The 27,147-nt window shown below is 33.5% G+C and overlaps 13 protein-coding genes and 4 non-coding genes across 17 annotated transcripts; 5 read left to right on the top strand and 12 right to left on the bottom strand. All coding sequences in view use genetic code 12, as the record gives it.

Moving 5' to 3' along the window:
- Window positions 1-201: 201 nt before the first annotated feature.
- CTRG_06290 lies at window positions 202-273 on the bottom strand. The gene has a single exon. It is a non-coding gene; the product is annotated as a tRNA-Asp (tRNA).
- A 200-nt stretch (window positions 274-473) lies between these two features.
- CTRG_01633 (uncharacterized protein) lies at window positions 474-2,213 on the bottom strand (the record flags this gene model as incomplete). The annotated part of the gene is made up of 1 exon (XM_002547281.1): window positions 474-2,213. One exon carries the CDS (start codon window positions 2,211-2,213, stop codon window positions 474-476), a length of 1,740 nt encoding a protein of 579 aa, XP_002547327.1.
- A 1,033-nt stretch (window positions 2,214-3,246) lies between these two features.
- Window positions 3,247-3,317, top strand: CTRG_06268. The gene has a single exon. It is a non-coding gene; the product is annotated as a tRNA-Gly (tRNA).
- A 129-nt stretch (window positions 3,318-3,446) lies between these two features.
- Window positions 3,447-6,029, bottom strand: CRK1 (cyclin-dependent serine/threonine protein kinase; the record flags this gene model as incomplete). Its single annotated transcript, XM_002547282.1, has 1 exon — window positions 3,447-6,029. The coding sequence occupies one exon, from the start codon at window positions 6,027-6,029 to the stop codon at window positions 3,447-3,449; it is 2,583 nt and encodes an 860-aa protein (XP_002547328.1).
- A 397-nt stretch (window positions 6,030-6,426) lies between these two features.
- ITR1 (myo-inositol transporter) lies at window positions 6,427-8,112 on the bottom strand (the record flags this gene model as incomplete). Its single annotated transcript, XM_002547283.1, has 1 exon — window positions 6,427-8,112. The coding sequence occupies one exon, from the start codon at window positions 8,110-8,112 to the stop codon at window positions 6,427-6,429; it is 1,686 nt and encodes a 561-aa protein (XP_002547329.1).
- A 1,101-nt stretch (window positions 8,113-9,213) lies between these two features.
- On the bottom strand, window positions 9,214-10,080 carry CYT1 (ubiquinol--cytochrome-c reductase catalytic subunit; the record flags this gene model as incomplete). Its single annotated transcript, XM_002547284.1, has 1 exon — window positions 9,214-10,080. One exon carries the CDS (start codon window positions 10,078-10,080, stop codon window positions 9,214-9,216), a length of 867 nt encoding a protein of 288 aa, XP_002547330.1.
- Window positions 10,081-10,851: 771 nt separating this feature from the next.
- On the bottom strand, window positions 10,852-11,280 carry CTRG_01637 (uncharacterized protein; the record flags this gene model as incomplete). Its single annotated transcript, XM_002547285.1, has 1 exon — window positions 10,852-11,280. The coding sequence occupies one exon, from the start codon at window positions 11,278-11,280 to the stop codon at window positions 10,852-10,854; it is 429 nt and encodes a 142-aa protein (XP_002547331.1).
- A 1,441-nt stretch (window positions 11,281-12,721) lies between these two features.
- Window positions 12,722-14,560, top strand: ABP2 (Abp2p; the record flags this gene model as incomplete). The annotated part of the gene is made up of 1 exon (XM_002547286.1): window positions 12,722-14,560. The coding sequence occupies one exon, from the start codon at window positions 12,722-12,724 to the stop codon at window positions 14,558-14,560; it is 1,839 nt and encodes a 612-aa protein (XP_002547332.1).
- Window positions 14,561-14,767: 207 nt separating this feature from the next.
- On the bottom strand, window positions 14,768-15,757 carry CKA2 (casein kinase 2 catalytic subunit; the record flags this gene model as incomplete). The annotated part of the gene is made up of 1 exon (XM_002547287.1): window positions 14,768-15,757. The coding sequence occupies one exon, from the start codon at window positions 15,755-15,757 to the stop codon at window positions 14,768-14,770; it is 990 nt and encodes a 329-aa protein (XP_002547333.1).
- Window positions 15,758-16,247: 490 nt separating this feature from the next.
- On the top strand, window positions 16,248-17,075 carry CTRG_01640 (uncharacterized protein; the record flags this gene model as incomplete). Its single annotated transcript, XM_002547288.1, has 1 exon — window positions 16,248-17,075. One exon carries the CDS (start codon window positions 16,248-16,250, stop codon window positions 17,073-17,075), a length of 828 nt encoding a protein of 275 aa, XP_002547334.1.
- A 94-nt stretch (window positions 17,076-17,169) lies between these two features.
- MRPL10 (mitochondrial 54S ribosomal protein uL15m) lies at window positions 17,170-17,994 on the bottom strand (the record flags this gene model as incomplete). The annotated part of the gene is made up of 1 exon (XM_002547289.1): window positions 17,170-17,994. The coding sequence occupies one exon, from the start codon at window positions 17,992-17,994 to the stop codon at window positions 17,170-17,172; it is 825 nt and encodes a 274-aa protein (XP_002547335.1).
- A 619-nt stretch (window positions 17,995-18,613) lies between these two features.
- On the top strand, window positions 18,614-18,686 carry CTRG_06269. The gene has a single exon. It is a non-coding gene; the product is annotated as a tRNA-Thr (tRNA).
- A 1,873-nt stretch (window positions 18,687-20,559) lies between these two features.
- On the bottom strand, window positions 20,560-20,632 carry CTRG_06289. Its single transcript has one exon. It is a non-coding gene; the product is annotated as a tRNA-Thr (tRNA).
- Window positions 20,633-21,382: 750 nt separating this feature from the next.
- Window positions 21,383-21,838, top strand: CTRG_01643 (uncharacterized protein; the record flags this gene model as incomplete). Its single annotated transcript, XM_002547290.1, has 1 exon — window positions 21,383-21,838. The coding sequence occupies one exon, from the start codon at window positions 21,383-21,385 to the stop codon at window positions 21,836-21,838; it is 456 nt and encodes a 151-aa protein (XP_002547336.1).
- Window positions 21,839-21,970: 132 nt separating this feature from the next.
- Window positions 21,971-22,342, bottom strand: RHO3 (Rho family GTPase; the record flags this gene model as incomplete). Its single annotated transcript, XM_002547291.1, has 1 exon — window positions 21,971-22,342. The coding sequence occupies one exon, from the start codon at window positions 22,340-22,342 to the stop codon at window positions 21,971-21,973; it is 372 nt and encodes a 123-aa protein (XP_002547337.1).
- An 894-nt stretch (window positions 22,343-23,236) lies between these two features.
- CTRG_01645 (uncharacterized protein) lies at window positions 23,237-24,130 on the bottom strand (the record flags this gene model as incomplete). Its single annotated transcript, XM_002547292.1, has 1 exon — window positions 23,237-24,130. One exon carries the CDS (start codon window positions 24,128-24,130, stop codon window positions 23,237-23,239), a length of 894 nt encoding a protein of 297 aa, XP_002547338.1.
- Window positions 24,131-24,466: 336 nt separating this feature from the next.
- Window positions 24,467-25,858, bottom strand: CTRG_01646 (glucose N-acetyltransferase; the record flags this gene model as incomplete). The annotated part of the gene is made up of 1 exon (XM_002547293.1): window positions 24,467-25,858. One exon carries the CDS (start codon window positions 25,856-25,858, stop codon window positions 24,467-24,469), a length of 1,392 nt encoding a protein of 463 aa, XP_002547339.1.
- Window positions 25,859-27,147: the final 1,289 nt, after the last annotated feature.

A 27,147-nucleotide genomic window follows, 5' to 3' on the forward strand; every position in this document is an offset into this window, starting at 1 on the left:
TTGTTAATCTTGTTCGGTGTTGGCGAGAAATTTTTCACGACATGGAGTACCTCTCGTATTGTCTTCAACTAGTTAATGGAAACCATAAAAAAATAGGTTACCAAGAACGGAAGTAATATTGTTTTACACATAAATTACTACATGTTTAATTTAGCAAAAAAAATACCTCTCTTAAACTTAGAACGTTAAAAAAAGAAAATGCTCTCTTGCGGGGAATCGAACCCCGATCACGCGCGTGACAAGCGCGTATTCTGACCGTTAAACTACAAGAGAAGTTTGTTTCAACTGAGCCAAATGGCTGAATTGTTGAAAGTAAAAAATCAGCTAGATTTACTGATTGAGTAGTTTATTTTAAAAATATGTACAACACAAATCAACATCAATATTTGAAGCTTTGTTTATTGATATTTCTTAATTTCTCAATCTATAAAAATAGTGATAAGCAAATTAAATTCACCATCTATATGACTCAGTTACAAATACCATCTAATTCTAGTGTACAAATACTTGAACCAGGAGACTGGGTTATATGGAACCCATCTAACCGTACTATTTTGAAGTGTTTTAAATTGACGCTTTAAAAATTGAACGCATGCATCAATGAAATTAGCAAAAACAAATGTGGTATCAGTTTTACCATTCCAACAATATCTTTCAAAACACCTCTTGCATTGGTCACTTTGTTCTATTCCCCGTCTTTCTTGTTCTCTTCTAATAATCGCGCAGCCAACACATGTTCTCCATTCTGAATCCCAGGTCAAATTCAACCGAGATGCTGTTTCAAATCCATTCCTAATAATTGAATCTCGTTGGTCATGATCGTATCTCATTTGGAATGTTGATGTATTGGACCAGTACGAGAATGGTCGATTTGCTGTGTATACAATTAATGGTGTATCATAGGCAGCATCTAGCAGTCCAGTCAATGATGTCAAGTTTTTAGCATCACAGCCAAAAAATGTTGGTTTCTCTGTCAATTTCAAATTTATAAAGGTATTTTCATCGGGGACGTATGGAAAATGTGTTCCATTGCCTTGATGACTAAATTGTCTTTGGTATGTAGCTATCATGGCATTTCCATTGGGCCAGCTTTGAAAATCTGCTGAGTTGTCATAAGCAAAGACAACATCTACTTGACGCTCGGGTTGTATTAACGGTTGAAGTGGGATGTTTTGGTCGTCTTCTCCTCCATCACATAGATACAATGAATTGTATAATGAAAGTTTATGTGAATGGCCTGCTTTGTTTCCATGAAAAGGATTTGGTTCATAAATGGCAATATCTTTATTATTATCAGATAAATCTTGCAAAATTCCCTTGATTATGGACTTAATTGAATTGAAGATTAACAGGTTATCAACACTGAATATTGTGTCCAGACTTCCTCTAATAGTTCCATTGGTGTAAAATCCACCAACGCATTGATCGGGATTTGTGACGTTCCCAATGACAAAAGTATCATTATTGCTACATTCATGACCATTTGACACTACAGGAGCTTTTTTGGTTAAGAGTGATGATATTGTATAATCATCAATTCTTAACAATGCAACATTAAACAACGATGATGATGTACCCATTATAAAACCTGCATTATCATATCCACCAACACACATTTTATTATCAATAGGTGCACCTTTAGTAATATTTGTTCCAATGTATTTTAATTTAGCAAATTGATAAAGCGAAGGATCCCATGATCCCATTTCAAATGGGTTGAATTCAAATACAGTAGAATTTCCATTAGCAACACATGATTCTGGAACTTTTCCATTTGCTATTAATATAGGAAATGGCATGTTTGCGTTCTTAAATTTGTCCATATCTTGTAATGTGGAAAAAGTCAAAGCAGCTCCACTGTCTTTGAAAAATTGATACGATAATGCACGGCCCCATACATCTACCAATGAAGTAGCAAACCCGGCTTGTCGTTTGGCCTGTAAATCCTGTCTTATTTCATTCATGAAATTAAAAGTTTTAATTAAGTTCAATCCACCATATGAAAATATCGATGTACGTAGATCCCAAATACCAGATTCTCTAATTGATTCCAATGAACTAAAATTATTCAAAGAAATCGATCCAACTAGCCATCCCCCACCTGATAAGCCACTAACATATGTAGTTGACTCTAATAATCCACCTAATCCATGATCCCATGCACCTATTGTTCTATTGTCGAGCGCAGAGATTTGGCCACCACCACTAAGCATAGCTCTGTATCCACCACCAGAAAAGGCTAATCCAATCTTAATTGATGAACTTGATATAAACTCATTGATATCAATTCCAGTTATATTAGCATGTCTTAGGGAATTTTTTCAAATTTTCATTGGTTATTGTGTTTCGTAAGTTAACCCACATATATTCCTCTTGTGAAATTCTGTTATCAACCAGTCGCACCATAGAACCTTGGGGACAACTCACCCGTCCAGGAGCATACGAGTTAGTAGGCGACCAAGCTAGAGCAAATGATATCAACAAGATAAATATAAACATCTTAAGAGTTTGGCAATTTGCATTTGAATAAAAAAAAAAGGCGTGTTTTTCAAGAACGAAATATTGATTTGAATTTCTTGAGTTTGCTGATTGTCTGTTAGTTTTATAGACATTTTACTCTTTTTTTTCTTTTTTTTTTTTTGTTGGTTGTTGGTTTTAGTTATCGCCAATACTTGCTTACTTTAAGCCCTATATGTCATTATGTGCCTTATATGCGAAACAACAATGGGATGAAAAATGAAACCAATGGGCATTTGTTATGTGGTACTTGTTTATACGATGGGATACATTTTGAATTAATTTGGGTGAAAATTGATATGAAATTTTATGAGAACACAAATTTATTCAACACTTATTCTTGTTCTTTAGATAAAACTAATATCATGACAATAGGTGGTACTTGTATTTAAAGTCGTGGCCTATAAAGCATATTAGTTTATTCCTGATGAAATCGAATTATTTCCAAAGTTTTCTGACAACCAGAAATTGCTGCAAAAGGACAGATGTCACAAACGTCATCTTAAATTAAAACCATGCGAAACCAAAAAGCAAGAATAACTACACAAATATAATATTCTTACTTGCTTTAGTTTGCATTCGATCACACAAATAATGTGTATCACTAAGTATTGATTCTAATTTATTGGCCTTTTCTCATTCTAGGGCCCTATCATTGTACAGTATATTTAATTATATTAATATACCATACCCATGAGACCTTCAACAGAAAGAGCTTATAGCTCAGTTGCAAGAATGGTTTAGTGGTAAAATCCAACGTTGCCATCGTTGGGCCCCGGGTTCGATTCCCGGTTCTTGCATTCTTTTTTATTTTTTAATTTATTTTTACTAGGAAGTCAATAATCCATCATTTGTGTTAACTTACTGAAAATAAAAAAAGTTCTATTAAACGCCCTAATTATTACATATTATATACTGATTTAAATTCACTACGTACTTTTATTACTTTTATTGAAGAGAAACTTTTCTCGGAGAATTGGTTTCAATTGAGGGTCTGTCATCATACTTCCAGGATTGACAAAATCATTAAAGACTCTTTCATTATCTCCTTGAAAATCAGCACTTTCTTCAACATCACTGATATCAGAATCGGAAATTATATTGAGAATAGAATTTCTTTTCAGTTCCTTGGCTTTCTTGACGGGTCTCGATGACGCTAAAGCTTCAGCACCTCTCTTAACAACTCTCGACGGAGATGGCGATATTGTCTTTGTTCGTTTGGAAGCTACAATTGCTGTTGCTCTTTTGGTTTTAGGCATAGCTAAGTTTATCAGACCCACTTTGGTGCTTCTTAAAGTATCAAGTTTTGAAGGAATTTTAGCAGGTTCACCGGACTTTACTGGCGTAGGTTCAGATACTTTAACAGGTTCCACTTTCTCTTTGACATCATCCTTTTTTAAAAGTTCTTCTTTATTTGTTGTCTCATCCTTTTTCACAAGCTCTTCTTTCTTATTGGATTCTTCCTTGGTGATAGTCTTTTCCGCTTTGATAATTTCTTCTTGAGCAGTTTCTTTAGGAGGGTCTACTTTTTCCATAGGTGTCTTATGACCCGAAGGTCCCGTTGGAAATTGTTTACCATTAACTGATTCAGATGATTTGTCCATTTTCTTTCCATCTTCCTTGGTTTCAACATTCTCCTTTTGATTATCCATCGGGTCACGGGCTGGTTCTCGGATTGTGACACCGCCCAATTTCACTCGTCTATCATCTCTTGGAACAATCTTAATGGCATTAGCCGACGATAATTTTGAATTAAATGATGAACGTGCTCCAAAACTGGAAGGGATGTCTGGCTTGGACGGTAAACTAGGAACACTCTTTGACAACGGCAATTGCAGTGACTCTGGTTTAGACCTGTCATTATATTTACTGTAGTTTTCATATTTTCCATAGAAGTGATCACCTGATTCTCTAATTTTATTAACACTTGATGCTGACGCATGATGATCTTTATAGCTGCTATCGCGATACTGTCTTGACCAATTATCTCGAGATTCCCATCTATCATGGCGACCATAATCACGGTCAAAGTCACGATCAAAGTCACGATCGCGGTCCGTTCGAATATTGTCATTCCTGTCATAGTAGTCATTACGACCTCTAAAATCTTGGTTATCTTGATGATGTCTGTGATCACCTGGTCCCTTTGGGATATAAGTATCAAATTGTTCGTGGCGCAGCCTTCCGGATTCATATTGTTCATAACGCAGTCTACCTGCATAATTGTATTCACTCTTACCTGATGTGTAACGAGTATCTCTATCGCCGCCAAAACTGGAGTACACAGTGTTGTGCTGGGATTCTGTGCGATTATCATACTGAATTTCAGTTGGAGGTTTCAACTCACTAACTGGACAAGTACGGTCCTTCATCTTTTTAAACCTTTCTTTATCGATTTCATGACTTTCTTCAAATTTGGGCATTTCCTTAGGCAACAATGGAACAGGATCATTCTTGAAAAACTCGTGGTTCAAGGCATCTAACGCATTAAATCTCTTATAAGGATCTAAAGTTAACAATCCAGCCAATAACTTGATACCATCTGCAGGTATAATTTTCTCGAACCTCGATTCCAAAGTTCTTGTGCAAGCCAAACCACTGTTGTATTCTGATTTGTGTGGCAATTTAGCCGCATCGGGCCAGGTTAATGGGGAACCCATTAACTCAAAAACAATTTTGGCTTGGTCTGCATCAGTCTTACCAACTAAAATTGGTTTCCCTGTAAATAATTCAGCAAATACACATCCTACCCCCCAAATATCTACTGCAGTAGTATATTTTCGTTCTCCCAATAAGATTTCTGGTGGACGATACCATCGAGTAACAACTAAACCAGTATAGGATTTTTCACCTCCGCCAGGACCCATTCCTAATCGAGGAGCTGATCCATGATATACCCTTGCTAATCCAAAGTCAGCTATTTTTAAAATCCCATATTGATCAATCAAAATGTTTGCTGCTTTAATGTCTCGATGTAGATAGTTATTATCATGAATATATTGTATACCAGTAAATAGTTGTTGCATAATACATTTTATCTGATTCAACTCTAGTTTGATATTAGGATTTTCAAGTAAACCAACCAAATCACTTGACATATATGGAGAGACAGTATAAAATGAACCTCTGTTTTGAATTATTTCTGCATTGTTATTTACTTTTGCTTCTTCAAAAATCATATCCAGTATGCTAAGTATATTGTCGTGACTTAATCGTTTTAAAATAGTGATTTCTCTCATAGCTGTTATAGGAAAACCTTCTTTTGCAGAATGATTTAGTAATTGTTTAATTGCCACGATGGAACCATCGCTTTTTCGTTTGGCTTTTTGAACTACCCCAAAAGTACCTTGACCCAATTTTTCAATTATATCATAGTTCTTTAACTGAGACATCTCTCGAATATGACCTATTGAATCAGGTGGAGTGTCTGGAATTCGTGGCATGACTATATTATTTTCTTTAGATGCTTTATCATCTAGTCTTGAGCCATTGTGACTTGTTGCAACTGACATTGTCTATCTGGAAAAAAAAGCTATCAGTCTCAAAATATACAAATTAAATGGTAGATTATTAAACCTCTCTATAGTTATTCACCGAATCTTAAATGTAGTTAGGTATAAACAATAAGTAAAATAAAATGAAATACCAAATATAGTTTAATTAAGTCGAAAATTCACTTTAATCACCGGAATCAGAATGAGAGAAGAAAAAAAAAAAGTTCAATTCTGAGTGCGACAACAAGAACAGAAAAAAAAAAAAAAAAACAAACTTGTTCTTATCCCAACGTACACGACCGCGATATCTGTGGTTTGCTGCTAAATGAAAACAGAGGATTTCTACTGGCATACTATTACTCGATAAATACAAATATATTAAATTAATTATTTTAGAATAAGATGAAATATAAATTCAAGCATCTAGACCTATACAGTTGGGTTTGGACTTGGCAAACTTTGAATGTTTCTTTCTCTCTTTTGATAATTGGGAAGCTTGTTTGACATTGAATCCATTAGCTAAGAAGTCAGTAGTTTCTTCCAATTCAAGACCAGCAGTATCTGGCAATAAAAAGTAGACAAAGAAAAATGCAACACAACACAAACCAGCAAAAAAAGAAAATGTACCAGTTGGGGTAATGTTTTCCAACATTGTCAAGAAAGTAGCAGCAATAACCATAGAACCTGCCCAATTAGTACCTGCTGCATACATTGCACCGATAGAACGAACATTTACATCTGAAAACAATTCAACACCAACCCAGGCAGCGTTACCAATACCAATCGCATAAGATGCAACGTACAAGATCATACCAACAATGACAACGATACCCCAACCATTAATTCCTCTGGAAATAATTTCACCTGAGCCAAAATCAATGTCCAAGAAGTGGAATGCAATGGCACAGACAACTAAAGAAGCACACATACATGGCATACCAACTAACAAGATTCTTCTTCTACCAACCTTATCAATAATACATATAGCAACACCAGTGAATACAAAATTAGTGGCAGCAATAATGATGGAAACAGCTGTAGCATTATGGAACCCAATTGTTTCGAAAATTGTGGCACTGAAATACATCAAAGAGTTAAACCCAGTAAATTGTTGGATACCTTGTAAACCACAAGCAAGAATCAATGCTCTGAAATTACCTGGGGTGGTGTGGATGATTTTAATAGATTCCCAAGCCTTTTGAAGTGGATTTTTACCAGGAACATTTGAATTTGAAGCAACCATTTCATCAACTGTAGCATCGACAAATGCTTCTGAAGGTTCAATGTGAACTTGCCTAAGTACTTGTTTGGCTCTTTCTATTTCGCCATTCATAACATAGAATCTTGGAGTATCCGGTAAGAACCAAAATAAAACAAATTGCAACACAGGAGGAACCATACATAAGCCAACAGAAACCCTCCAACCATGGTCTACTCTAGTAAGACCCCAATTAATAAAATAAGCAATCAATTGACCACCAGTAATAAACATAACATTGGTAACAATCAATCTACCACGATACTTTGCTGGTGCTAATTCAGAGATCATCAATGGTGCAATTAACGAAGCAATACCGACACCCCAACCCAAAACAAATCTTCCAACAATCATAGTCCATACAGTTTTAGAAGCCAATTGGATGATTGTACCAACAACAAAAATGACGTTGGACCCTAATAGAACAATTCTTCTACCAAGAATATTGGCTAATATACCACCAATTATAGCCCCTATAAGAGCACCCAAGGAAGTGGCTGAGGTGATTAATTCCTTTTCACCGGAAGTTAAAATTTTGTTGGATAAATCAGTACCTATTTGAACTAAAGCTGAAGATATATAACCGGTGTCATAACCAAACATGAAACCAGATATAGATGATGCCAAAGTCAAAGTAATGACCATTTTAGAAGGTCGGACTTCAGATTCTGATATTTGCACTGATGTTGCTTCAAATGTACCATGTTGAGTGCTAACAGTTTCTTGTAGTAATCCCTTCGACGATGAGCTTGCTGAGTTAATCGAGGATCTTGAACTTGAATTTATTTCATTCTCAACTATACTGGCTGTTGTACCAGCTTGTGTTTTGGTGGTTGATCCCATGGTGTAGTTAGAATTAAATACCGCAATCGATGAAAGTGTGGAAAACTATAAATCAAGGGTAACTTGTGAATATGTAAAAGAACTGAAAAAAAAAAGAAATCAAGCAGTTGAAGGATAAAGTCAAAAATAAAAGGATTTTCAACTTCTTAAATAAACGTCAAGTGAAGAAGAAAGGAAAATAAAATAAAATAAAAAGGAAAAATTTTTTGTCGATTGTTATTTTTTTTTAGGATGTTGTGTTGAGGTTTCATTCGATTTCACTTTATTTTTTTTTTTTTCTTCTCATTGTTCTATTTTACTACTTTGCTTTCTAATTGATTGGTTACGCCGAGCGGGGGTCATTGTACGCGTACCTTTCGGATAAATATGGATTCACCAATTTATAATTTATTTATTAAATAACCATATCAAATGATTCTTGGGAACTTCAGCTTCCATTAAAGACCCATATTACTATCACTTAAAAGTCTTTTTCATTAATTATTTAACGGTTTAAGTGGTCGTGTATAGTTTCAAACCATTCGGCGAAATCTCTTTGCCTCAAATTGTTCTAATGATCTCGCCGAAAAATAAAAAAAACAAGTAAAAGGCAAAAATAAAAAGAAGAAGAAAAAAAAATAACGGAAAAATAAACGAAGAGTCACGTGTTGTTTTGCGTATGATTGGTCAAGTTTCCCATTCCCCCAAATTGTGTTTTATTGTTTTTGCAGTCAATACAGAATTATATCTTTTTATCAAAAGTTTATCATGTGTATTTATTTTATTTACTTTTTTTTTCTTAATTTAAATATTTTTCACGAATGTATCTTTTTATTTGCACATATATATATATAACAAAAAGACTTGATTAAAGATAGTAGAAGATTAAAAAAGAAAACAAGAAAGAAAGTGAAGAAAACACGGCGTAACACTATAAAAAAAGGAAAAGAAAGAGCCTCCATACATGTGTGTGAATTTAATATCCAGTTTCTTCTTCGTTTTCATTAATCCTTACCATTTTAGTTTTTGAATTTTGTTTTTGTTTTTTGTTTTTACAATGAAATGACTAAAATATAAAAATAACGGAGACGTAATGTATTTCCTTTATCTATTATTAATAACTTATTTCTTTGGTGGGTCGAATCTGAATTTTCTGTTCTTGATTGGAGTCCATTTGAATCTCTTGACCCAGATAGACAACAAGTATAATGAAGAAACGACAATCAAGGCTTTCAAACCCCATTTCTTTCTGTCGTCATGTTCTGGTTCAGCAGCCCAGTTCAAGAAAGTGGTGACATCTTTAGCCATTTGTGAGGTGGTAGCTGGAGTACCATCTTCGTATTCAACCAAATCATCAAACAAGACTCTACCCATAGCAATAGCACCACCTGGGAAGTAAGGGTTGTAGTTGGAACCAGCTGGCAAGACAACACCTGCTGGTGGTTCTTCTGGGTAACCAGTCAATAAGGAGAAGATGTAATCACAACCACCGTGTCTAGCTTTGACAATCAATGATAAATCTGGTGGGTAAGCACCTTGGTTAGCAGCTCTAGCAGCTTGTTCGTTTTCATATGGACCTGGAATGTAATCAGCCAACTTACCTGGTCTCTTTCTTGGTTTACCTTCATCATCTGGTTCATCATCATATTCCAAGTCTTCAGCCATGGCTTTAGCTTCAGAGGTGGTGTGGGAGACACCAACCAAGTTTCTCCAAGCAATTCTGTCCAAAGAATGACAAGCAGCACAAACTTCTCTGTAAACTTGGAAACCTCTTCTGATGGAAGCATGGTCAAATGTTTCAAACATACCATTATGGGACCAATTGTAAGCTGGTGGATGTAAACCGTGTTCTGCAGCAGTCATGGCATTGGCGGTCATGGAGTCTTGGTACAACATGTAAGATGCAGTCAAACCAGTGACACCAACACCTCCAGCAATGAATTTTTGAACCAATGGTTGGTTCAATGTTTTGTATGCGTTTCTAAACATTATTTAAATTGCTTATTCTTTCTTCAAATAAAAAAAAAACGTAAATGTTCTTGGTGGAATGTGTTTGATTTCAGGAATAGGTTGAGTTTTATGTTTATCTCTTCTCTCTGGAATAAAATCAACAATAAATGGGTTAGGTTTATTTGCAAAAAGAAAATCAAACTAATTGGAATATTTAATAAATGGAAATGATTCCTATTTCACTTTGTTTATCACACGTAGTTCGTTTGCTAAAAGAAAAGTTTTAACACAACTGGGTTGAAATTGGATATTTGAAGGTCTTTTTTTTTTCTTCAAGCCAGAGTCTTGCTTCATTTTCACTTTCTTTTTCTTTTATTTTTCAATGGAAATTATTGGGTACTGCACATAGAGTCTAATGGGTAAAACCATTAATGTTATTGGTTGAAAATACAAAAAAAAAAAGAGAGAAAATGTCGCATGCCTAATCTAATTTTTTTTTTCTCTTGACTACAAGTGCGACTTTTTTTGCTCAATAATTTTACGACATGAAGACTGATCTATAGTGAACGCTATTGGATAAGATTTCTATAAGTAAGAACAAAGAAAATAAGATCTATCATATCCGAGATTCCCTATGATAATTCATGATAGTTAGACGGCCCAACTACATTTAATTCATCTTAGAATGCTAAATGTATATATATATATATAAAAAAAGAAAAGTCGTTATCATTTCAAATTCTTATTGACAGTTAATAATACAAACAGTACTGCCAAATCGTGTATAAAAAAAAATAAACTCAACTAGAGCTACCATTTTTCAACTGGATTACCTTTATACTCAACATAATCATTCCAATTGAATAAACTCAATTCAGTTTCATTCTGAATACCCAAGTCCCATAAACTTTTATCAGATCCTTCGACACTTGGGCTGACAAGTACCCAATCATCATCGTTTTCGAAATTGATCACAAGATTCATAGATTTGGATCCATGGGCTTTGGTATATATCTTGACAGTGTTGTATTCAATGTTTCTATATGGTCTTAATCCACCTGTGGTGTTGATGATATCAATTAACTTTGCCAATAACTCCTTTGGCGTGGTTGATTTCAAATCGATGTCCTTGATTATATGATTTTTGACATTTCTATAAGGGAATGATTTTATAATACGGACAGTGATTAATGAATCAGTAGCTGGGCGTGCGTTTGAAGTTAAAGGATCACTTGACATTATAATAACGCTTTGTAATTTATAATAATTAATTTACCGTCTCTGGACCTCGTATTTATAAACCTTCCTATTTTTATTTCATCTCTCTCTCTCTCTCGCTTTTTGTTTCGGTTAGAACTCAATATTATTTTGTTTGCAATGAGATTTCGGAATTGAAAATCTGCTGATTGTTGTAGCCAAGTACACTACCTTTACGGAATAAAAGTCGTGTGTATTTGTTAAAGGGATCCAGAATTTAATTTAAGATGTATTAAGTTTTACCAAATTGAGCTAAAATGATCAACGTCTTCGACTTACATTCCAATCTCAAACTCAATTTAGCCTATTTGTTTACTAATGTCTAAAATTAAAAAATATTCTGTGCTTATGAACAAATAAAATAAGACAAAACTAACAATTTGTTTGAGCATCGTCTGTTCTTCTAATAACTCGCGTCTGTTCCAGGTCTTGTGCACTGTTTTACTCATTGCCTCGTTTCTCAAACCAACGTGTCTGTTTTATATATTCATATATTTTGCTATTATTATTTTTTTTAATATGGATGTAGTATTACAACCCTGTTCACTGTCAATATTATCACAAGAATAGGAGAAAAGACAGCACAGCCTTTTGAAAATTTTCTTTCTACTTGTAAATCCTTTGTAATTAAACTTTCAAGAAGACCAAAGAGAATTTTACTGGTTTAATCATGTTAGTTTCAAATTAAGTAATGGATGAAACAGAGTTTCTAAATGTGAAAATCACGTTTCTCAGTATTGTTTTGCTACTGCGTCGCGACAAATTAGTCCTTGTTGCTTCTTCGCGCCGGTGCATAATGTTCTCTTCGTCTTTTATTTTATTTTCTTTTGTGACATCGAAAATTAATTGCGAACCCTTGTCCGTTCTATCATGCTCCTCCCCCCCATCAATGAAGTCTAGCTCTTTGTTCATTTCTTCAAAAAACGATCGGCATTATATTGTATTATTTATGCAACCGGTTAATACTACATTCACATTTGCGTTTATTACATTCTAAATGAAATTCACCTATATCTCTATCCCACTCCCATATAAATACTTTCAGGTTTCATTTGATAAACTTTTTGGTGCTTTTTTTTATTTTTCTTTTTTTGTATTTCTAGTTCTGTATTTTTACTACTTTAACTTTTTCTATATTATATACCCTTATTATTTCGCAACCACCAGTCTTTCAATTTCCATTTTCGTTTTTGTTTCTTGTTTATTTTTCTTTATTCCTTAATTAGTCAAAAAGTTTCGAGATTGTTTCTGGTTAGTTTATCATACCCACGTATCATTCTACCCTCCTAAAAAAAAAACCAAAACAAATCAAGTATTCAAAGTTCAAATCGCTTTATCTTCCTTTTATTTTGTTTTGTAATTCATTCTTTTTTTAAAAAAAACAACGTACTTTATTCAATTATCATTACCTAAGATTCTAAACATGTATCATCAACAAGTATCTCCATGGGAAATTCTACAAGAAAGTACTATGGTCAAATGGGTCAATACCAAGCTAATTGAAGATACCATAAGTCCACAAACTCCGACTTCTTCCTTCACAAACATTCCTGAAACAATAACCAATTTGACTGGTGATTTACAAGATAGTCTAGTGTTAACAAAACTTGTCAATAGAATCATCTATGAAATCACATTAAATCCGGATCATCCTATGAATTCAAAGAAATCCAAACTTTACTACTTGACACCGATCTACCGCAAACCAACTTTTAAACTACAGAAATTGGAGAATTTGCTGGATTTACTAAAATTTTTAAACTTGATCTTGGGAATCAATGTTGTTTCCATTAGTCCTGAAAATATATTCGATGGTGATCTTAAATTGAACTTGGGTTTGGTCTGGTCACTATTCATTTTTAATACTTCAAGTACATTCCCTGGTAATCCTTCCTACTTGACTATGAAAACTATTTTATTGAGATGGTTAAATGGTTGTGTCACGAGTAGGACAATTAAAAATTTTAGTAAGGATTGGGGTATGGATCCAGAAGTGATTATATACGAGATTGTTTCACATTACGATTCATTGGCACCTCTGGGGATGGATTTAAAAACATTGATGGATTATCTTGAAGACACTATTGCCTTACCAAAATATATTGATCCTGAAGATTTCCAATATATGGACGAGAAGTGCATAATAGTTTACTTGGTTGAATTATACAAAATATTTGAAATCGAAAAGAGTTACAATGAAGTTACAATTGATCACCTGATTAGATATGATCAAGTTATAAGATCAACCTTGGATATTTTTAAATTGAAAAGCAAATATGAAAACAAAGCGTTAAAATTTTCTAAACAATTAAATACGTTAATCAATCAGTTGACTTTGGATTACGAAAATTTGCAAGTTGATTTCACTAGTGACTTACAAAACTGTTTGAAATTATTGGAGAATTCTATTATAGATCCTAAGAAATTAAGTGTCTTCCAGAAAAATTTTGATATTCTAAACATAAAACTCACGTCGTTGGTTAATATATTACAAAGATTTCAAAATTTTAGATGTGACATTAAACCTGAATTAATGTATCTCAGCTACCCTGAAATAATTCAAATACTTGGAAATATCAAAATTGCTTTACAATCATTTGGTTCAGATATTGATTATGTTCCAGCTAGTAAAACATTAAACATAGATCCGTTATCCACAAAACTAGATCAATTGATCTCTTTAGATTCAAAATTTCTAGAACAAGCCAAAAAGGTCATTTCCACAGTGAATAGTGATGAATTATTCACCAAATTGAATATTCTTAAATCAGCAAGAACCAAAAATGAGTATGTACGACTGGAATGTCAAATCACGGTGGAATATTTCTTGGGGTTCTCACATAAACTTGATTTATTTGAAGCTTCATTAAAAGCAAGAGTCACTTCAAAATATATGGAACCACCAGAAGTACTTGAAGTTCAAGTGACCCCGGAACTTTTTAGCCAATTCAAAGCTGTTATAACCAAACATAATAATTGTCGTCATGATGAATTATTCAGAATCTTAAAAGATGAAGTAGTTACTCCTGAGTTTTCAAATACTAAATTGGAATTATTCACAAGGTTGATTCCTATTAAATCGTCACCTATTTCACCAAATGATTCAAGTTTTGATTTGAACTCCTCCAATTCATTTGATGATGATGATGATGTATTTGATGAGCTACAACAAAAATTGGACTCCCATTTGCTGTTGACTAATGATAAAATTTATGACATCAAGGAATTCATACGAAGATTTGAAAACGGTTTTAAATTGTAATAGAATAAAAAAGGAATATTAAAATTAAAAGAGGTGGCAATTTTAATTGCTATCACTTCTGTTGTTGTTATTATTGTTGTTGTTTTGTTGCAGCTCCTCAACAACCTTCTATATGTAGTTTAGATACTACTACACACATACATATATATTTCTTGTGAAAATTAGTACTGACACTCTTATTTGTAACACTTATCAAATGATCTCTCTCTATATTTTGAAAAATGGATGAGCCATTGCCTCTTTAGCGGTAGGTCTTAATTGATGGTCGTAGGTTAATAATCTATCTATTAAGTCAAGTACTTCTTCACTGATTAAGTGTCTATTATCATTATTGATAAAAGCTTTCCATGGTTTTCTTGGATAATTTCCCAAAATATCATCATAATCAGAACTCAACTTTATACCATATTTATTGACATAAGCCATCAAATCTTCTGTTCCCAAAACTTTAGCTATTTGTACTAATTGATCATTGTTTGAATCACCTCTAAATAACGGTTCTTTCTTGAATATTATTGCACCCAACATACATCCCACAGACCATAAATCAAGTGAATAATCATATTGCTGCAAGTTGATCAACAACTCAGGACCCTTGTGATATCTTGAAGCAACCCTCACATTATAATCCATACCAGCATGGTAAAACTCAGCTAACCCCCAATCAATCAATCGTAATTTCTTGTTCATGGGATCAATCATGATATTTTGTGGTTTCACATCTCTATGAATGATACCCATAGAATGTGAATAGTCCAATGCAATTAAAAGTTGGGTAAAGTAATATTGAATATCTTTGATGGTAAATTTTGGGTATAAAACTCTAAAATCAACATTGTTAACCCTTTCAAATATAAATGCCGGGATTTTAGATTGATCATCTCTGACTACATCCAATAATCCTATAATGTTTGGTCCACCGGTTAAATTTTGTAATATTTTAACCTCACGATAGATTTTCTTTAATTTAACAGGTTTCAAAACTTTGATCACACATGGCTCATCGTTCAATACATTTACTCCTTGAAAAACCTCCGAATATTTACCTCTACCGATCTTGCTTACTATTTCATAGTTCTTAATATCTCCCCACGATATCTTGTGGTTTTCGTAATCCCAATATTCTGTTGGTTTGTTTTCATTGGCATCAGCATAAACTCTAGCTAAGGAGTATGGCTTTGATTTGGAGCTTATCATTCTGTACAACTCTTTGTGGAATCTATCTTCTTTCGAAAATTAATACTACTAAGTCACGGCTGATGTGGATATCTAACACACTCTTGTATAATCACTTTTTAATAGATGTAAAAATATATCTACCAATCTAAGAATACACTGAATCGAAAGTATTGATACAAATTAAACTTGCGATGAAGATGACGGAAATCAAACAAAGTGTTGTTAAATTGAATAATGAGAAACTTTCCCAAACAGACAAAAAAAAAGTAGAAAAAAAAAAAGTTGAACTCAACTTACTGTGATGCATGAACTTTTCTTTTCTTTTTTTTTTTTTTCCTCTCTGTTTCTCCTGCTCACAGTTTTGGGATTGTACACTGGAATTGATAGATTCTCACTGTTTTAAATCTGTCTCTCGATTTACAACAAGTTGACTACAACGATTAATTTTGATTATTATTATTTTCACTAAAGGATTGTAGATTCAATATTTGTTCTAATCCTTATTTCAATGAATCATATAACTACAATAAAGATACATGAAACTTCTAAAAACGTTCTAAATGATGTGCAGCTCTGGTCAGATGAGGAAACATTAAAGTTGCCGAATGTCACATCGTGTTTTTCTTTATCATGGATAAGATATACAGCACTTCCATTACATGTAATAACTTCACTTCCAATTACTATATATTCAAATGATTCGGCAACTTCGGATTATTTCAAAAAGAATTTGCTTGAAGTTCCCTTATCAAATAACAAAAACGAATTTGGCATATTATGTAAGGCTGATACGGACACATATTTCGTGTTTTACTATGACAAGGATGCAGTAAAAATGATTACAATCTCATTTTCCGATTTCAATAAACTACTACCGTATTTCAACACTAGATCACAGTCTGCTATTAATACACTAGTGGATCTTTCCAAGCCAATACGAGCACGTACAAGCACGGTTCTAATTGATAAGATTATTGAAAAGAAGAAGCAACGACTGAACCCATTCATAGCGAACCCGCTGATACTAGCAAACAATCCTCCAAAAGTTGACAATTCACTGATACTTACAAGTCAAGAACAAATTAATAATGCAATCAACAGGATCATACTATCCGGTTTAAGAATGCGTGGGTTATCACAGAATCTTGTAACAACCCATAATGATAAAATTGCAGTTAAAGAAATCCACCAAATGACATTTAAAGCTACTCAGTTTGCATTGAGAAAACAAAATTATAGTTTTAATAAGAAATCAGAGGTTAAGAAACCGCTTCGGTTGAATGATTTACAGGATATAGTTGAAAGTCTTTTACAATTATTCGTAGATGTTGAATAGGTTTATATTAGTATATTTATTTATTTTATTTTATTGATGTCGTTTGTTCTATATACATGTAGAATGAAAAAAAAACTCATATAAATACTTTAATTTATGCTGAACTTTCTTGGAGCTTTGCTTCTTCCAATTGTTCTTCCAAAGATTTAAATTTAGACAAGACCTTGGTTTGCTTCTTTTGAACACCTTGAGCACGGGCTTTTTCCAAAGGTTCAAATAAAATAGATCTATCTTTATCCAAGTAACCTCTCTTTTCAGGGTTAGAATAGTATTCGATATCTTTTCTTTGAGATGGTCTGGCTTCTAATGGAACGTAACCATATTTCAAAAGAAATTTTTCCGGATTCAAATGAACTCTTAAACCTAATTTGTTAAAATGTTTAGCAGTAAAAGAGTTACCAAGTTGTTCAATAGCTTCAATTGCTTTTTCACTAGCTTTTGATGCTTCGATATTTAAAGGAACATTATATGAATGACAACCATTGGATAAAATCTTAACACCATCTTTCAAAGTTCTAGTAATAAGACCACATTTAACCATAACATCCATAGTTAAAGTTTCACCTTCTTTCAAAGGAATTCTTCCATTATTCCAAAAATCTTGAATTCTGAATAAATTAAGTTCTTGTAATTCTCTCTTGTTTGGATTTCTAAAACCAGTCATTGGGAAACGTTTATAATATGGAGTTTGACCACCTTCAAGCCACCAAGGAACTTTACCTCTAGCTTTTTGACCCTTTTGACCACGTCCAGAAGTTTTACCTTTACCTGATGAAGCACCACGACCCAATCTTTTATAACTTTGAGTGGATCCTTCATTTGGTTGTAAATAACCCATTTTACCAAGTTGACGGAATGATGTCAAGAAATTCACATTCTTGAAAGTGAATTTCTGTGTGAATGAAGGTAGACTGAACATTGTATTAAATAAATCAATGGCTTCTTAGGTCAAGTAGTATTGTTGGTCTTTGGATGAAAGAAAAAAAAATCTCACTGAGAAAAATTTGATGAAAATTTGATTGACTGAAAAAAAAAAAAGTGTACAGTGTGTTTGGTCGTGCAGTATGGTCGATTTTTGTAAAGTTGATAGGATTTATTAAGATAAAGAGAAATATAGTATTAGACTGGCAACTTATTAAAAGAGATGGTTAGTATATTGGTATTTCAATGTATTATTTTGTGATAGAATTATTTCTTTTTTGCATATTTGGTGATTAATTACGAATTGAACAATACTTAACAGAGAATCTTAACAAAATAGAGTCAGAACCATATTAAATAGATCATCGCTAATCTACAGCTCAAAACTAACAATTATATTACCAATAGTATTTTAAAACCAACTTAATAATTGTAGAATATTTAAGGAATAACAAATCTATATCCATTTCAAATTTTCTACAAGATTCTGAGGTCTTATCATAGACACGGACGTTTCCGCTTCCAACAAGTTCAACTGTTTAGCACAGTTGGATAACAACCACATGAGTTGGTTTGAGTTCCGGCTCGAATCAGCCCTTGGGAGGACAGAAATCAAAGCTTCTATGGCCAAGTTGGTAAGGCACCTCACTAGTAATGAGGAGATCATAGGTTCGAATCCTGTTGGAAGCATTTCTTTTTTTGCACATGATGTGACTTGGTTTATTTTTTAAAAAAATGTTCCTAGAATGTAGTACTCAGATATGAATATATATGAAGGCTAAAGTTGCACCAGTAAATTGCAGAAACATGGCTACTATAGTTATCAATAATTCTGATAACCCAATTGACATCAATACAGTTGTTAGAGACATAAAGAGAAATCAGGTTGCAGGGAAAGTGGTTAATTTACTGCAATACTTACGCGGCACTAAATTGAACTACAAGACTGTGGAATCACGTTTGTAAAGGGCAATCCCTGATGGTTCTGTTGACAATTGGCACCAAAGACAGCAGATATTGTCAAAAATTGAAGAACAGACATTAGTGGGCTGGATATATGTTCTCTTTATGCTGGAAAGACGATAACAAAAACTGGAATGATAGAGCTCGGGTATGAAATTTTGTGTGCTAGGGGATCCAATACAAAGCTTGTAGATGGTTGATATCAGTTATTCAAAGCTAGAAATCCCATCATTGAATGTCGCTTGACAAGAAGAGTGTCATCTGAACGTCTCAAGGGATGTGAGTATGACAAGGTTGAGACTTGGTTTGAGTCTTTTAAAGAGAAAGTTGATGCTACAGGGTGTGGATCCCAAAAACGTGTACAATATGGATGGAACAATCATAAAATTGAAGGAATAATCTAATAAATATACTTTCCAGAGAGTTGGAGAAAATGATTTGTGTCCTCCAGATGCCAATGATTTAGAATATGTGACTATTTTGGTGACTATTAGCAAGGATGGTAAATCATTACCCCCTTTCGTGATTTTTAAAGGAAGGAAGCTTCATAAAGCTTGGATCAGCAAGGTTAAGAGCAAATACTGGTGTTATAAAGCATCTAATACAGGTTGGTCAAATGATGAAAGAGCCCTTCAATGGTTTCGGGAGTGGTTTATCCCCATACAAATGCTGGTATCAGTAATGATGAAGTGTTTTTGATTATGGACAACCATAATTCACATACTTCGACTGCATTCTTGGGCACATATAGTGAAATCAATGTAACAACATTGCTCCTACCTCCAGCTACTCTGCATATCCTCCAGCCAATTGACACCTTTTGTTTTGTAAATGTTCTAACAGACTATTCCAAGCAGAATAACAAAATCATGAATGCAGGTAAAAGAAGTTCCATGAACAAAGCAAATTTCTTGAAAAAGTACAAGCTGGCAAGAAATAGACAGCTTACTAGCCGTGTTATCATTGGTGGTTGATAACAGGTTGATTTAGCAAATCGAAGCTACATTCGTGTGTTGAATGGACATCACGATAAGAAAGAACCAAAAGAGGTTGTCCTCCCTAGAGAGAAAGCATCAAATGATGACGATACATGTGAGGTATTCCCACAAGTCGAGCTTGATTCAATTGAACAAATAAAACAAGAGATATTGGGGTCACCAGAAAGACGTAATGCAGCGTTTGATGAATTAATAAAATCCTACCAATCGAATGTCGGATTTATTCAACTTTTGCTAGCAAAGAATGTTAAATTAGATGTGCAATTAGTAATATTAAGACGACCTGCACTCAAAAGAAGGAGAGGAGCCGACATTACCTCTTCGTCAAGTGGTTCAAGCTTCCAGAAGGACGTCAGAAGTGTTTTGGATGCTCAACAGGAGTCTATCCAAAGAATGGAGATAGTTAATAGTAGAATAGCTCAAATTCTAAGGGAAAACCCATACTTAAAAACCGAAGATAGTAGACACACGTAATTTAAACTAAATAGATTATTCAGATTTTCTTGTTGTGTGAACTTTAAACAAAAAAAAAAATACGACTATAAAACGAGTATAATTACTCGCATAAATTGCATGTTGTAAAAAAATAAGCAAAAAAGAAATGCTTCCAACAGGATTCGAACCTATGATCTCCTCATTACTAGTGAGGTGCCTTACCAACTTGGCCATAGAAGCTTTGATTTCTGTCCTCCCAAGAGCTGATTCGAGCCGGAACTTAAACCAACTCATGTGGTTGTTATCCAACTGTGCTAAACAGTTGAACTTGTTGGAAGCGGAAACGTCCGTGTTGAAGACAACACTACAAATTGTTAGGTAATGTTTGTTTAATCCAATTTGTAAAGAGCATTGACACTTGGTTATTAGCCTATTTTGCACTATTATCATGTAGGATGTTATCACTATTTCATTCATAGGTCTAAAGTGAATTATTGCTGTATGGTGTAGAATTGATTATTGCAGAATATTTTACTTGTGATTCCTTACAAATTTTTTTAAAAATGACAGGAATATTGAATAAAATGAACTATCCAAATTAATATGAATTTCTAGTCATATTTAAGCCAGTTCATATTCACCAAGCTAATAACTGAATCCATAACACAGTTCAACAGAGTAACTCTTACTTCCGAATCATCAAATCGACCTGTTTTTTTATGAATACAGAGTCAAATCCAATTAGATCTAAGAAGTGTACACATCAATCTTCAGATCATCATTAATACTACAATTACATATAAATTTATTTGTTTACTTCCACCAATGCATATTATTGGGGATTTCACATGACTTGAATTTGATTTGCTATGTCAAACTTGGATCAGTTTGAGGTAAGACAAAGAAAGAGAAAAAAAATCTAAATGAAAAAAAAAAAAAGATTCTGAACCAAGTTTGTCAATTCCATTTCCCTTGCATCTACAACTCATTATGTCAAAAGAAGATAAGGAGCTTAATGAAATTTGGAAACTTTTTCAAGATTCCACCACTGAAGATATTCAAGAAAGAAGAAAAGCAATAACAAAAGCTATTCAAAATGATACAACTTTGAATGATTACCCCAGTCAAGTTTCTTTAACTACAGCTATGGATGAATTATTTGCTTGTTTTGCCTTAGGAGGACAAGTCAAGAATTATTATAGATATGGTACTTATGATTCATGTACTAGACAAAGAGAAAAGTTCTGGTTTGCTTTAAAGAATGGAACATTTATGAATCAAAAAGAAAAACCACTTGAGGAATTGGATGAAAGTGAGTTAAAAGCTCGTATTAAAGTACAAGAATTTTACAAGAAAAGATTTCTTGAAGATAAAGCTCAAGGAAGTTCCGAAGACATATGGAATAAACGTACGGAATTATTAGAAAACCCTTTCAAAAAAGTATAAATGGGTTGCTATTAAATATCATTAAATTTATGTTTGATTATACACATATTTATTTTAAATGAAAAGAAGAAAATGAAAAAAAAAAAAAGAATAATGAATGAATGAATGGAACTAATTTTCTTTTATTGTATATTACATTATCACACAACCTTTCTTCTCAGGCTCGTTGTCGTTGGCTCCCTTAGGTTTGGCATTAAGCGCACATCTGGCAGCTTCCGAGAATGCTTCGTTAACACCTTTGTTTTTCTTTGCAGAACACTCCAAATATCTCAATGCTCCAACTTTCTTTGCCACGGCTAAACCTTCGTCGTATGTAATTAATCTCTTTTGGGAGGAATAAGGATTGGATTGTTGTTGTTCTTCTGCATCTTCATTACTTCTCAAATCACATTTTAAGGCTACCAAAACTAATTTGACACCTTCACAATGATCAGCAATTTCGCCTACCCATTTACTTTGGACGTTTTCGAGGGAATCTGGAGAATCTACTGAAAAACACAACATAATACAATGTGTATCCGAGTAAGACAAAGATCGTAATCTATCAAATTCTTCTTGACCTGCAGTATCCCATAAGGATAATTGAACGGATTGACCATCAATAAATATATCATGCACGTAATTTTCAAATACTGTTGGTTCATAAACTTGTGGGAAATAACCTCTTGTAAACACATTTAAAAGGGAAGTTTTACCACATGCACCATCCCCAAGAATAACTATCTTTCTTTGAACTATTTAAGAACTCATGTTAGTAACTCTCAATTCATTTATTGTCAATTAGACATTGATTCCAATATTAGTTAGACGGTTTTTATTTTCTATTTCTTTTTTTTTTCATGTTTTTGTTTATTTTTCTCTTCTGGTTTGGGGGGAATACAATGGTGATAATAACAGGTGTACATACTTGTCTTTTGACCACCACCACAAAGAGGCATATCTTCTTCTTCTTCTTATATCCTGCTAATCTGTTCTATGAGCAGTTGTGTCTATCAACTGTTGGAAGGGGGTAGAAAAGGATAATTAAACAGTACTTTCCTAATGGGAAAAAGAAAAAAAAAAAATTTACTGAAATGTTAAGAAAAAAAAATTTGTGATTGAAAATTGAATCTTCGTGTGTGTAATTTATTATCGTGTTCTGTCTGTCTGTGTGTGAGTGTTTGTTGTTTACTAATAAATTTTTCTCTGTAACTTTTCCCAATTCGTCTTTTTTTTTTCTTTTTTTTTATTAATTTGCCTACAGTACACGACAACACGAATTATGATCCAACAGTTAGGTATACAAATAATAATATATATATATTTAGGTATATTGATCATATAATACTCTCATATTCATAACCCTTTAGTTTAAAAAACGTCCCCTTAAAACCTTTGATTCATACTTATAAAACCCACCTATTCTTTATCAATTAAATCTTCAAGATACATAGAAGGAAGTGTTCTTCTATTGGATGGAGTAGAAAGTTGTTGCTGTTGTTGACTTTGTTGTTGGGACGATGCTGCCATAGAACCTTGTTGAGATAAGGAATAATCACTATTGTTGACCTCTTGGTTAATGTACAAGTTAGGTACCACTTGTGAATGTCTATTTGTAGCAGGTGATGGATTAACTAAATTACTTGTGGAACCACCAAAAGACAAATTACTTAATGATGGATTGTAATGACTAGATCTGACTCTCTTGTGTTGCATAACCTCAGCTGTTGGTGAAACAAACATCTTTGTTAAATCGTGTTTTGATGTCACAGCCGCACCAACTTCGGATTGGTAAATTGTTGAGTTATCTCCAACTTGTGAGCCATTTATATTACCAAATGATTTATTCAACAAAGGCAATTTGGAAACAGAACCACCATACTCGGTGGTGAAATTGTTCAAAGTAGATTGTGGTGTCATACCAGAGAATCCATAAGCGTTATTATTATTGTGTTGATACTTTTCATATAATTTCTTATCATCAGCACTAGTTCTTTTGGCCAATCTAGAGGCAGTCAAAGAAACAATCAAGTGGTACAAGATAAAACCTAGTAAAATAGCTCCGACTATTGCCCCGACAGCAATAAACACAGTTCCAGCCGGGTTGGATTGTCTTATTATGAAAGGGTTACCACTATTTGGTGGCACAGTGACACTTGGGGTAGTGTATGCATTTGGGTCAGATAAAGTTGGCATACCCAGGGAGGAAACTGTAGGTAAACTAGTTGTTGTGGTGGAATCATCATCAGCTCTTTTGATAACCGCAGCCACGGTAGTCATTGTAACTCCAATTATTTGATCCTGAAATGGCATGATAGGTATATGATATGTATGTAAGCGAATGTGTTATTAAAAACCTAAGTCAAAGAAAACCTTTAAATGAATAATTCTCACTAACACTTAGTTATGAAGGATATCCCTTAAATGATCAGATTTGTTTTGATGGTGGTTAGTAAGATTAAAATTTTTTTTTTTTTCTTTTCCCTTTTCTTTTTCGTTTCATTTTTTTTTTTTTCGTATGTGATTTGATTTGCACTTCCATTTTTAGAAACACTATAAACAATTCTGGAACGCTCAAGATGCAGGAAAATTTATTTGATTTGAGATGATCTATGGCTGTTTCCTATAAATGTACAAACCTATGTTATACTACACCAACCAGTATCCCTGTCTTTCTCTATAGAATTGATTTCTCAACCAATTCCATATATCAACACTGTCACAATCTGCAGTTAATCTTGGCTTATAAACCGGATATTCCTTATTATACTTTTCCATGTCACCATGGGCGCAGTAAATTTTCTTTGTGTTATAGTGATCCTTGTTACTTTCTTCTTCCCATGGTTTTGGGATTGGACTATCCGAAAAATGAACAAGTTTAATCTTTCTAAAGAACTCAATAGCGTTCCATCCATTGTTAGATTTCTTCTTTACAAATGGCAAATATTGAGGTTCAGCAACAAACCTTTCGTGCCATTCTTCTCCAAACTCACCAGTCAAAACTCCATAGACTCTATGAGGTAATATTCCCACGTTTACGTTTTTATTTCGTAACTCATTATACAAATACTTGTTGAGGATTTCCATATCATAATCTGAATGCTTTCTAAGGTTGGCCCTATTGGTAATATACCACCACCATGGGTTGTTCACGTATCTCATCAATTCGTTAAATGTCTTCTTTGAGGGTTCTAGAACCATGATGTGATTAGCAAAAAAATGGTTCAGGTTATCGTAATAATGGTTTTCATAAATAATCAGGGGTAATACGTTAAAATCCTGGGACACTTGTAAATCATTAACCAATTTCTTCATTCTAAGGGAATATCTCTTCTTGTTTGGAATTTCCACTTTTATTTTTGGTTTAGCACTCTTACCTTCAACAACATTATTTAGCCAATATGCTTGTGGTAAGGCAAATGATATTTCTTTTGGAATCTTGAACAATTCATCAATATTATTGAACTTGCTTTCCATATTATCAAAATCAATTTCTTCAGGGATATCCACAAGCATTGAATCAGAATCGAAGAAAACAATTCTTTCATATTCATCATGATTGAAAACATGAAACTTTGTGAACGAAGCTGCCCAGTTTGTTTCATCCTTGTAGTTTGCTTTAATCAACGGAGCCGATTTCAAAGTAATTTTATAATGATTGGCAACTTGAAATAAATCACTCCATTTATCACTAGCATAAAAATTAAGAATATTATCGTAGATAATCACCAAGTTTGGAATCTTGGTTCCTGACTTACGTAAGTGAATAAAGTTGATAATTGCCAAATTTAAATAATCATAATTTGTAGCATATTGCATATAGGCGTATTTTTCAACATCATGGGGGAATGGCTGTTTTTCGTAGTATTCAATAACTTCTTCTGGTAAAAGCTTGAGATGGGATTTCAACCCCTTTTCCTTAACAGTATCGGTTGTTTCTAAAAGAACATGCGAGAAAAGAAAATACACAGCAATAAATATAGCTATTTTATATTCCCAATTTTTTAGTAGAGACTTTAAAGTAGACTGCAGACGTGGCATGGTTGTCGGTCGATAATGAACTGGGTGTGCTCGATGTGATCTTCAATTTCAATTTCAATCTCAATTTCAATCTCAATTCCAATCTCAATTTCAAGTTTTTTTTTTTTTGAGAGAGAAGGGTTTCGTGCAGACCGGTTTCACCGACGCGTAACTAGACACCAAACAGCTCAACCATCAGACGTCCAACAAAAAAAGCATGAAACAACAAATAATCCATGGATAATTACTTATCCCATCATTGTCACAATTTTTTTTCTTACAAATCATGAATATCTAAGTAGACTGTAGAGTGGTGGTGTGCCTTTCATACTCAGTAGCAAAAATCAAAGAACGGTGATTTACATGTATATTTTATCCCTTTGAATATCCAGGCGATTAGATCGTTTGAGACTACAAACCTCAGATAATGATGAATTGTATTGTTAAGCACAAATATTGAACTTTACTAAGCTGACAAATTCATCTAATTTGCTAGGATATTATTGATGATGAATCAAGAGAGAAGGATCGACATTGGCGTTGAAACAATTAATAAAAAATTTGACGTTTTAACATGAAACATTTACTTTGTTCAAATTACAAAGAACAAGGAATTCTGATAGATCAACGAGTCAAGATTTATTATTATTATTCTTTAAGTTTATGTCTTCCCAGGATGTATATGGAGATAAAACCTTGGCTTGTGGAGAGAATGAAGGGTAGGGGGTTTCAAAGATAAGAAGTTGTCATTCAATTAAAGAAGATTGCTTTCACGGAAAGTAATTATAGCAAATTACATCTACCCCTTTGCTGTTTGAAATGTATTCAATGATTGAAAGTAAATTCTTTTTTGTTACGATTACATTCGGGGAGCATCGTAATTAACCAAATCCGTACAATTCATTGTTAAATTAGGTTATATCTTCTTTTATAAAACAACAATCAAAACTTTACAATATACAATAAACTTGATATCCCATTGGCTTTATGGTGCATAAGATTTAAATACTACCAGCTGATCATGATTGTTTAACGAATTTCTTTTGTAATCCATGAACGTACTGCCTGGAATTGAAATTTACAATGACTGTGAAAATCACTTACTTGTTGGTTAATTCATTTCTCCTCCTTATACAACGTGGCCGCAAATATGTACCCGCGTGCACATATCACTACCAAGTGTACAACTTTCCTGCTCGCAAGTTTTGCAGAAAACTTTTTCTCAGAACTTATTTCTTTCACCTACCTTGTTTTTCTTGAATGCCAATCTTCTTTTGTTGTATCAAAGAGCTTGATGAAGGGAAATTGAA

This window comes from Candida tropicalis, assembly GCF_000006335.3.
Source record: "Candida tropicalis MYA-3404 genomic scaffold supercont3.2, whole genome shotgun sequence".
NCBI classification, from domain to species: domain Eukaryota; kingdom Fungi; phylum Ascomycota; class Pichiomycetes; order Serinales; family Debaryomycetaceae; genus Candida; species Candida tropicalis.